This window comes from Tenebrio molitor, chromosome 4 (assembly GCF_963966145.1).
Source record: "Tenebrio molitor chromosome 4, icTenMoli1.1, whole genome shotgun sequence".
In the NCBI taxonomy this organism is placed as follows: domain Eukaryota; kingdom Metazoa; phylum Arthropoda; class Insecta; order Coleoptera; family Tenebrionidae; genus Tenebrio; species Tenebrio molitor.
The window spans coordinates 1,684,486-1,695,920 of record NC_091049.1 but is presented as its reverse complement, the minus strand read 5'-3'; the positions used below and the strand labels follow the sequence as shown (position 1 = coordinate 1,695,920).

General features: G+C 38.5%; 1 protein-coding gene and 1 long non-coding RNA gene across 2 annotated transcripts; both read left to right on the top strand.

Annotated features, from left to right (window-relative positions):
- Positions 1-2,387: 2,387 nt before the first annotated feature.
- On the top strand, positions 2,388-3,945 carry LOC138129548 (uncharacterized). Its single transcript, XR_011159248.1, has 3 exons — positions 2,388-2,892; positions 3,247-3,403; positions 3,603-3,945. It is a non-coding gene; the product is annotated as an uncharacterized lncRNA (long non-coding RNA).
- A 6,037-nt stretch (positions 3,946-9,982) lies between these two features.
- Positions 9,983-11,435, top strand: fj (four-jointed). Its single transcript, XM_069045009.1, has one exon. The coding sequence runs from the start codon at positions 10,073-10,075 to the stop codon at positions 11,258-11,260; it is 1,188 nt and encodes a 395-aa protein (XP_068901110.1). The 5' UTR covers positions 9,983-10,072; the 3' UTR covers positions 11,261-11,435.

Here is an 11,435-nt window from a genome sequence, read left to right as displayed (position 1 = left end):
TTATGCTCTCGTCAACTTTTATAATCCCCAGAAGTGTAAACTGCATCCAATTAAATTTGGTATTTGGGTTCCGATGCTAATTATTGTACCAATTTCCTTTGACAAAGACTCTTCTAGGTAGCAAACGACTATTTCCCACAAGATTCAGCTACTGCTCGCGCGACACGCGCAACAAATAATGATTTAGAGGAGTTCTCAGGCGGATTGATTGTGGGATGGTGGCCAAGCCCATCACCTGACTTGCTCCTCGATTTCTTTTCGTTCTTTTTCTTGCGCCGCTAACATCTGAAAAAATGTCCTTTTATGATCACTTGGTATTTACTACCAATCTTCTAGCGCTGATATGTTTCCGATCAGACAAATTAAATGATTCTACACAACGTAACATAATGTATGCAGTGTGAGAGCGTTCATTACGTTGTTAAAGTACAGGATAATAAGATAGGAAAATGAAGTAGGTACATAAATTGTGTGCAACGACGATTAGCTGACTGTCTCATTTGCCATAGTCTTTTTGTTTTATTTTAAATCGCTTACTTCGACACAGTTTTTTATTTTTACCCAGTTTATATTCAATATTTTAGACACAGTCTTTTCTTTTCACCGAAGTCGAGTTAAAACGAGATAAAAAAACTACAAGAAGTGATAGAGAAGTTTCCAAAAAAGAATTTCAATTTTGATTAGTTACTCCCATTTCACTATATCAGGTGTTCATTTAATTTCTCCTCGAAGTAGGCGTTGAAAAGTCGATTGTGAACACACCACGGGTGCAGATCAGCTGTTCAAATCTAACCTCACTTTTTGCGCCAACTTATTTAAATGTACACCTGATTCATGGTTTTAGAAGTAAAAGATTTGAATATTACTACTTTCAAGCTTTCGAAACCTCCTACACTGCCTCCTGGTAGTAAAATTCTTTGTAAACAGTCGAGGAATTTGTTGTTGTTTGTTAGTATTGTTTTGTGGTAACCGCAGTCATAACTGAATGTGTCAGTTCAGTGGTTTCCTACCAGAAACAATCTGTTTCATGTCTTTAGGCTTGATATACTCTTATTACTCTCAATTAATTTATCAAATAAGAAAATTACACTCTACTCTATTTTGTCTCACCGGTTCATTTACTTCACTCTCTTCACAGCTCAACTCTCGCTTCCTCCTTCATTATTTTCTATTCGATAACCTACATTTCTGGTTATGACACGCCATACTTTTTATCATGATTGAATACTTCTCTGACATCTCTATCTTCGATTTTCTTAAGTTGATTCTAATATCGTCAACTCGTTAACTTTTTTATAATGGTTTTATGTTCTTTATTTAACCTCCAAAACCTTTATTATCACAGAAGTTTCACTCCAATTAACTCTTAAAAAGTAACTGATAATGACACACGCGCCACACGATCATTTTTGAAAAGAACTTAAAACACGAAAAGTTCCTAAGGGAACGTTATTAAATAATGCAAAGGACGGTGCTTGTTGAATCATGTTCTGATCTTTGCAACTCACTACCATTTGAGCGCTGCCCCTAATTACAAATAGTGATGTGAACAAAAATAGTTTAGAGTGATTGACAGATAATTTACTATGAATTGAGATGAGTTCTCTTCTAGAAGTTACTTCGATCATTTTTTACTTATTTTAAAAAATTGAAAATAATATTTTTGATATCGTAGGACATGGGGTCATGCATGACCCGTGTATCAAATGTCAAAGGAAATACGATGCGAAGCATCGCTTATTTATACGTTCCAAGATTGTAATCAAATTGTTCTGTTGAGTCTTGGTTGTTTATTCATTGTTTAATTTTTATTTTTGGGGTCTTATATGACCCGTGCTGTTGTGCTTGTCTCAAATGTGGTGTGTTGTCGTGTGGGGCGTTACTTACGGTAAGCAATGAACTACAAAAAATGTAAATAAAATAATTGATGAATATCAGCAGTAATGGAGAAGACAGAAGTAAAAAATTATGGCGTAGAAAGTTGGTTCTATTTCCGATGAAACCGGATGTATGGACATTACTATAATGGGTGAGTGAGTGATTTCTTTCATTTGAAAAGATGAATGGTTGGGACATTGCTTTGGTCTGAATCACCAGGTATACTGTATTCTTCTTTTGTGGAGCTCTAGTGTTTTTACCCCGCACGTGAAGTTTATTGCCAGAGGGCCAATAATCACGTAAGGGGTAAAATATCACTTTAGTTCTGAGACATACACGCTCTTTTTTGCACTTCCCAGTAATATAAATTGAAACAATACTTAATAATTTTGATGACTTTGTTAATTATGAACACGGTGCCATTTGGATTACGCGGTAGGTATCGTCATAGCAACGGTGTCAATAAAATTTTTCAATTTAGTGCCATTTTAAGTTATTGTTGAAACGAATCGTAACTTCACAGAGTTGCCAGCTCTATTTTGGGTGTAAAATGGGGTGTTGGTGGTTCTTTGATAAAAAGCAGACTATATCAAGGGACGAAAGTGAGTGTTTTTATCCGCACGTGAATTTTATTGCTAGAGGGCTCATAGAGGGTCAATTATCACGTAAGGGGTAAAATATCACTTCAGTTCTGAGGCATATACGTTCTTTTTTGCACTTCCCAGTAATAAATTTAAACAATACTTAATAATTTTGATGAGTTTGTTAATTATGAACACGGTGCCATTTGGATTACGCGGTAGGTAACGTCATAGCAACGGTGTCAATAAAATTTTTCAATTTAGTGTCATTTTAAGTTAGTGTTGAAACGAATCGTAACTTCACAGAGTTTTATCGATAAGAAAATGAATGAATCTATAAGTTTCGATATAGATAAGGCCGCTGACGCGATTACGGAAGAATTAATACCAGAAAAATCGAGAAAAATTGACGAACAGCAGTATGAAGGTTTTGGTAAGTGGTGAATGGAGAAACGAGTGGGAAACTAGAATGAAATGTACAATGAATTGCGGAAAAACGTTTTTCTTATGTTTTTACTTTGCAACGGCCAGTTGCTTTGTAAGGTTGGTATTAAATGACGTAAGACAGACGGAAACGTCAATTCACTTTAAACAAAATGGCAGTTTCATCACATTTGGAATTATAACATTAATAACAAAATGTTTAAAGTTAATTGACTGGTAAAAAATTGCAGTTTAAAATAAATTTCGGGAAAAAAAATGTAAATAAAATAGTTTGGAAAAAAGTTGATAAAACAAATTTTATATTATGTTTTTTTTTTTTGACAATGCAACTTACACAACAAAGCTTCAAGTTCGACAGAAGAGAAATAAGATTAATAAAGCGTTTGGAAATTTTTAAAATGAATATCAACATTTATGGAGAAGACAGAAGTAAAAAATTATGGCGTAGAAAGTTGGTTCTATTTCCGATGAAACCGGATGTATGGACATTACTATAATGGGTGAGTGAGTGATTTCTTTCGTTTGAAAAGATGAATGGTTGAGACACTGGTCTGAATCACCAGGTATACTGTATTGTTCTTTTGTGGAGCTCTAGTGCCCACGGCGTTCGCAAGAAAATAACCAGACAGAAAATAGAGATATAAATTTTCCTGAAAATTATTATAATCAAAAGTGAAATAAAATAATTTGTTGTCCCAGGTGTTGGAATAAGATTTCGGCTAGTTTTACGACTCCGTCGACATTCGCAATTTGGCCGAAGAAACGAATGAAGAAAACTGTAAAATCGGACGTGTACGTCAAACCAATCACATAACTTGGTCGGAAATAATGAGTTGCGTCGGCCAGTCCGGCCCTGCAAAGGCCGACCGGTTGTTGGAATTGTGCATATATTAAGTCTCATATTAGAAAAGTGCAGGTTATATAAACACAGTCATTATAATAATTTTAAATGAGACGGGAATAAAATTATAAAGTAATGTCCAAGAGAGACAAATATTGTTTTTAATATATTTTTATGGCCGCATAAAACAATAATTGTAAATAATATTCGTCCGGAATAGAACAAGTTGCAATAACATTTCTCATTCTTCCCCTCTTCGGATTCGCACCGTTCTCCGCCCTTCATCCCCTTCTCCTGGGGATTGTCACGCCGCCTCCTTTGTCACCGGCCATGAATGACTCCAGGTACCTCGTTGAACAGATTTACGGAATTTTTCCGGAGAAACTTCGACAGGAAAGCTCAAGGACACGGCGTGAATGAGTCACAGTCGTAAAAGCCGCGGAAGCTTGTTAAATTTTGATGGCGCGTTTCGACCAACAATAAAACGGAGGGCTGTCTTAATTCGGCCAAAATGACTGAAAAATGTAGTCAGTTTATCGACGTTTTACAGCTGAGTTAGTTGGGGCGGTGCAAAAAGCTTCCCATGAGAATTCAATTGGATTCAGGTCTGGCACCCCGAAAGAAACAGACAAATAGAAGGACGAGATCAGAGACCAGAGGTGCCTGATACCAACCACTCCTCACCAACAGTTAAAACGTTTTCCGATAAAATTCTTGCGCAGGTTTCTGCACGGTTTGTGATAAAGCTGCGGGAGCTTGTTAAATTTGGGCAGTAAAACCTCAATCTTGGGTAAAAATCAGGAGATCTGAACGGTCGATCGCGACCCGAACCCACAGCTCTGGAAAAGTGAAACTTGATCGTGGCTCGGCAATTACCAAATTTATTCCCCAAAAACATAAACAAAATCCGAAAAACCTACATGAACGGTCGAAATCCGCGATTTGAATCAATTCTTTGCGTCCGTCTCGGTCGTAAAGCACAATTAAGATTTCACGTTTGGAGCGTGATTGTTGTTTTAGAGGCTGAGGAGGTGTTTGGGACCCTCGATGGACCCACATTCTTGCGAACTCGCGTGATTTTTTGACGGCTCGTATCGATTTGACGTTTAATTACTCATCTGCCATCGAGAAATTTATTTTACAAGCGCTCACCACTTAACTGTAAATCTGCGTCCGAAACTATTCGGCTGTCGCTGGAACATAAGAAAGCCATCATTCTTGCGTTTATGATATTGGCTAAATGGTTTTTTCTACCCTCGGAACTCAACAAAATGGCCTCGGCTTGACCACTCCACACCAAATTCTTTCCGCGAAGCAGATTGTGAATCTTTGGATCAAACTGTCAATTATATTGATTGGTTTTTTGTTATTACAACTTGTTCTGATCGACACTGCTTCCGGTTTAGTTTAGGAAAAGTTTTAGCAATTTCTTACACCTGTCAAAAAAATTATTACAACACCTTAACCTACAAAAAACTCGACTCGTAGACACACTCATATAAATTGTCTCAGCTGTCAACACACTGGGTCAGATCCGTCAACAAGATCTTCGCCTTTTAAGTCATTTCCTGAAATCAGGTTTTTCAAAATTGAAGTTTACGATCTTGTACTAACCTTGACTCTTCGTTTCGCCATAAATAATGTGTCAAGACCAAACATAGAGTATTCCCAAGAACTAGACTAGTTTCCAAACAATCTGTCGGGTAGATTGAAACCGAAGTGGTCCCAAAATTGTCCCTTGGGGTACGCTTGGAGCAGCGCGTCGCGGTGATTGGTGACACTTTGAAAACGGGAACTGGAGACAAGACCCAAGAAACGTTTTGCTAAGCTATCAAATCCATAAAATTAGAGATTAGAATTTTGATCGATGGTATCGAAAGCTGGGAGAAGTCAAGGACAGCAGTAGCGAGACCTGATCTCTAATAACGTGTTGCTGGAAGATTAGACAAAGATGTGACTGCACAGCAACACGATTTGAAACAGCGAGAATTGTTGTGGAAATTACAGAATGGAAACAGATTTTCCACTTGCTTGAACGTGCTCAAACTAATCAGACGCTCGGCTTCGCCTCGAGCCTGAAACCTAGTTTTCGCGCTGTACCGTACTCTAGTGTAAATAACAATTCCTCTTTGTCTATTTTTTTAATTCCGTCTAGACAGTTTCTCTCTCTTTACTAACAACAGATAGTTACATTACTTATGCATAACTCTACAGTGACAAAAATATTTTTTATTCCTCTCGAAGACGTTTACTTTTCAACTGTGCTATCCATTACCGAATCATTTTTTCCAAACAATATCATTTACAGTTGGTTTAGTTCGTTTTACTGTCTAAAATGATTGATGGAAACAGGGCCGGCTCCGAAAGAATACACAGGTATACTCACCTGGAAGCGGTTTGTGCTTTCTTTGAAATATGACGCGATAACTTAGAATCAATAATCGTAAAATAAAATACCAACGACTGAAACTATTATCCTAAGCAATTAAAATTATCTTAAGTAAAATAAACAGAAAGCATAAATCGTGGTGGATAAGCATAAATAAGTCCAATTTAACCGACATGGAACCTCCACAAATAACAAACAATTGTTCAGGAGAATTAATTGTTAATTAAATTATTTTATCAATTTCCGCGCGAGTTTTAAGAAGTTTTAGATGAAATCAATCGATGTTGAAGTTTAAATAAGTAAAAAAATAAGAAATTTTTGAAATATAGATTTTAGAATGAATTGTTTCAAATTTACGTTGTTTGGATATAATGGGAGGCCATGGAAATTTTGCATTTAACTTAGTAAAGCTGTGTGTTGAATTTGGTTATGTTTTTCTAAATTTGGGGTTATAAATAGCATCAATGTCTAGTGCATTGTTGTCAGTTTTACTAGTTTTCAATAGAATATGTTCGTTTTGATAGGTCCGCACTTTAGTGACGCGACTCAAACAGCATGTCCAACGTTAAAAAATAAATCATGGCCATTATGCCAAAACAACGTGAACGGTCTGTTTTTTAATCAAAAAACCATGATCTGTTGATGTAGGTTTGCAATAATAAAGTTTTACTAAATTTAGGGAATTTAATGATAGCTATTGGTTACATCCGCCAACTCCTGTCATTTACTAAACTCTCAAATTGGTTTTTGTCTATTGTTATTACATAATTTTATTAACATGCTGCGCTTCTAATATTTCTACATAACCTCAATTTTTATATTGTGAAAATTTTCACCCTAGATCAAAAGTATATAATTAATGTTGCCAGCTCTATTTTGGGTGTAAAATGGGGTGTTGGTGGTTCTTTGATAAAAAGCAGACTATATCAAGGAACGAAAGTGAGTGTTTTTATCCGCAGGTGAAGTTTATTGCTAGAGGGCTCCTAGAGGGTCAATAATCACGTAAGGGGTAAAATATCACTTCAGTTCTGAGGCATATACGCTCTTTTTCGCACTTCCCAGTAATAAATTTAAACAATACTTAATCATTTTGATGAGTTTGTTAATTATGAACACGGTGGCATTTGGATTACGCGGTAGGTATCGTCATAGCGACGGTGTCAATAAAATTTTTCAATTTAGTGTCATTTTAAGTTAGTGTTGAAACGAATCGTAACTTCACAGAGTTTTATCGATAAGAAAATAAATGAATCGGTAAGTTTTGATATTGATAAGGCCGCTGACGCGATTACGGAAGAATTAATACCAGAAAAATTGACGAACAGCAGTATGAAGGTTTTGTTAAGTGGTGTATGGTGAAACGAGTGGAAAACTAGAATGAAATGTACAATGAATTGCGGGAAAACGTTTTTCCCGATGCTTTTTACTTAGCAACGGAAACTGCGACCAGTTGCTTTGTAAGGTTGGTATTAAATGACGTAAGACAGACGGAAACGGTAATTCACTTTAAACAAAATGGCAGTTTCATCACATTTGGAATTATAACATTAATAACAAAATGTTTAAAGTTAACTGACTTGTAAAAAATTGCAATTTAAAATCAATTTCGGAAAATACATAACCAGAAAAAAAAATTAAATCCAAAATTTAAATGAGATAAATACAATATATTTTTTGCATATTGATGAAAGTTGATTTTTTAAGGAAAAATCGTAATGAAAGTAGTAGCTTTTTAATCATTTTATTCCATATCCTCAGAGATTATTGTCAAAGAATTTACTGCAAATTCATGAAAAAAAGTATGACTTTCATAACTAGTTGTACAGGGTGAGCGAAACTCGATGTCTCAGCTCTATTAAAAGAAAAGGAAGACGATAGAAAAAATCTGAAAAGAGGTTTTTAAATGGGATTGAATAAGGTCCATTTTAAACCAAATTTGCATATTTTTCCATATTTGGAAACTGAAATAATGACGTCATCGTTTTTTTTTTTCCAGAAACATACCTACATTTTGGCATATTTAAAAAGAGTTAATTTTTCTGAACAAATGTTGGAAAGAAAAAATTTGCTATCTTTTTTAAATCGTGACGATTGCGAATTTTTGATAATACTTTTTTTTTTACAAATTTGCTAATAATTTTTTAACGGAAAAAGAAAGCCAATTTTTTTCTTCACAAAATTTGTTCAGAAAAATTAGCTCTTTTTAAATATGCCAAAATATAGATATGTTTCTGAAAAAAAAAAAATCGATGAGTAGAGCTGAGACATCGAGTTTCGCTCACCCGCTACAATATACTAATTTGTGGAAAATAAACATTTAATTTTCTAATTATAATTCTTTTTTCTACAAACAAAAAAATATCCCACAGACCGACCACCTAATACCGCACAACAAAAAAATTAAGTCCCTTCTTCTTGAGCTTTCTTTTTACTCAGTTCTTTCTGCAAAGGATCAACAAAGATTTATATAATCTTTTTATGTATGAAATACCAGTCCAAGACACATCACTATCGTCTTCATCCACCAGTTTCGCACTAACTCTGGATTGCTTCCAGCCCAGCGACTTCTTCGCCTTCTGCTTTGGATTAAGTTTAATTTGGGCAAAGTACTAGTTCCTGTAACAATTAACAAATACTCAATTCGTATTTGCAACGAATACTTTTCTTTGCAGGCGTTTTCCTTTTTTTTCTCTCTCTCATTGTTCCTTTTTAAAACCACACCAAAGATATTAAGACATAAGAAACGTTTTCACAACAGCTTTCGCGCACTCTTCAATTTTCTATCTCAACAGATCTGTCAATTGGAGTAATGAACCCTCGGAGATGGGAGATGGTGCAATCCCCAACTCCCTTTGCAACTTTGATAACTTTTGTGCCACTAAAATGCCTGACATGCGAACCTATCAAAATGATAAGATGTTCCTGAATGTTCCACGATGTCTGATAACATTGCACTAAACATTGACGCTATTTATAACCTACCAAATTAAATGTAAAATTTCCAAGGCCTCCTATTATGCCAAAACGTGAACGCATTTTAGCGTTGCTTCAAATAAATTCGGAATTCGAGTAGGCTGTGATTTATATATTTTATCTATTTATTAACGGTTTAGCACTGACAGTTGTCACACCATAATTGCAGCAAGATTTTTTTTAAATGTAGAAGTTTTATTTTTTGATTTGCAAATATTCTGCGACTGAACCTAGAACATGTTTGTACATGTTTCTGTGCTACTGCTGAAATAGTTCGTGCCTGTGTCGAGCTTTGCAACAAGTACGCACACGTCATTATTGACATAAAAATTGAATCGTCTTGCATAAACATGTTGTACTGGATGAAGAGAATGATGCGAAGAAGTGTTTGTTTTTTGTGGCGCGTTTTACGCAACGGCCGTGACATGTGATGTACTGTTTTAGAAAAGCGGTGCCAGCGTGAAAACTCCTTCGTGGAAAGTAGGTGTATTTGAACGGTCGATAATTACTGTCAAATTCTTGGAAAAAGTCGCTAATAAATTTTGTATTCCCTAATTAGGCGTAATTAAATTTTCATAAAGATATCCTCGGAGCGTAACGGTGCGTCGGTTTCCACAAAGCTTGGAATTTTTTGGGTTTCGAGCGTCGATCTGAATGGCTTCGGCGTTCGATTCTCGTCCCGTATTATTGTAGTATCATCTTTCGTCTTTATCCCCCAAAAATGCCATATACACACACAATACGGGCCCCCTCGCCGCCGCTCCCGTCCCCGTCTATCATTTCATTGCTGCCGCGTCTCGTTCTAGCTTCAGCTTCGAGCCTCGGTCTCTCTTCAGCAAAATATGTTAGTTATTCTTCCCACTCTCGGTTATTGTTGAGGATCAAGTCGAGACCGGAGCCTCGTCGACTTCAGTGTATAAAAGAGAGGCGAACCGGGCGGACGCGAGTGTAAAAAATGATCTGACAATGTCGCCCTACACTGACCTGGAGGGCCTCGGCCCCAAGAGATCCTGCAAGAACGTGTTTGTCGCGAGCGCGGTGGCCGCCTTCGCGCTCGGCTTAACCCTCGGAGTGCTCATCGCCGTCGTCTGCCTGAAATCCCCCCAAGTGCAAGAACCCGCGTCGAGTGCGCCCCCGAACAACAGCCACGAGTACGTCTCCTTCGTGGACAACCCCCGCGACTCGATCATCTCGGGGGGTGTGTTCTGGGGGCCGCGCGTCGAGCAAGCGCTCCCCGAGGGCTACCGCGACAGGAAGCACCAGCTGTGGGACAAGTACATGGAGAAGACGGTGGCGGTGAAGCTGGAGCACGGCTGCGGCAGGATGCAGAACCGGCTGGTGGTCTTCCAGGACGGCACCAAAGGATGCGTGCGCTACCGCCAGAACACCGACCAGATCCAGGGGGAGCTGTTCAGCTTCTACCTCGCCAGGATCCTCCAGCTGCGCAACTTGGCCCCCAGCAGCGTCAGCGTCGTGGACACGAAGAGCGCGCTGTGGGCCGGCCTCGGCAACGACATCGCCGCCGCGCAGTGGAGCTCCAGCAAGCCGGTGGTGGTGACCCAGTACATCGACAACCTGGGGGTGGCGGGCATCCCCCAAGTGTTCAAACCCACCGGGCGCCACCTCAACAAGTACGACATCCTCAACATGACCTCGCGGCTGGACGAGGACGACTCGGTGAGGAGCTTCGTGGAGCTGGCCCAGTGGTCCGACCTCATCGTCTTCGACTACCTCACGGCCAACCTGGACCGGATCGTCAACAATTTGTACAACTATCAGTGGAATGTGAACATTATGGACGCTCCGGCGCACAATCTGGCCAAAAGAGCCGACTCGGACCTCCTGGTCTTCCTCGACAACGAGAGCGGCCTCCTGCACGGCTACAGACTGCTGAAGAAATACGAGGTCTACCACAACATCCTCCTGGAGAACTTGTGCGTCTTCCGGAAGAGCACGGTGGCGGCGATCAAGCGGCTCAAACAGAAAGGGGACGTGGGCGGCCTCCTGCGGGACATGTTCGAGAAGAACAGCGACGTCGTCAAGGACTTGCTGCCGATGCTGCCGGACAAGAGCGTCAAGATCCTCAACGAGAGGATCGACAAAGTTTACGGACAAATCGTCAAATGTGAGTCGATGTTTTCCGATGAGACGTAACAGTTTGTTATTTATTGTTCGATTAATTTATTCGTGCCGAAATGTGATAGCCAAATCTAGTACTCGGTGAATGTACAGTGTGATGTATAAACTAGACCAAATATTGTAAATATGTACGATAATGTAAATTGTTGTAAATATGCGACGGTCTCAATAAAAAAAAAACAATCCCCAA

Coding starts and splice junctions, on each gene's coding strand:
- fj (XM_069045009.1), top strand. CDS start 10,073: ATGTCGCCCTACACTGACCTGGAGGGCCTCGGCCCCAAGAGATCCTGC.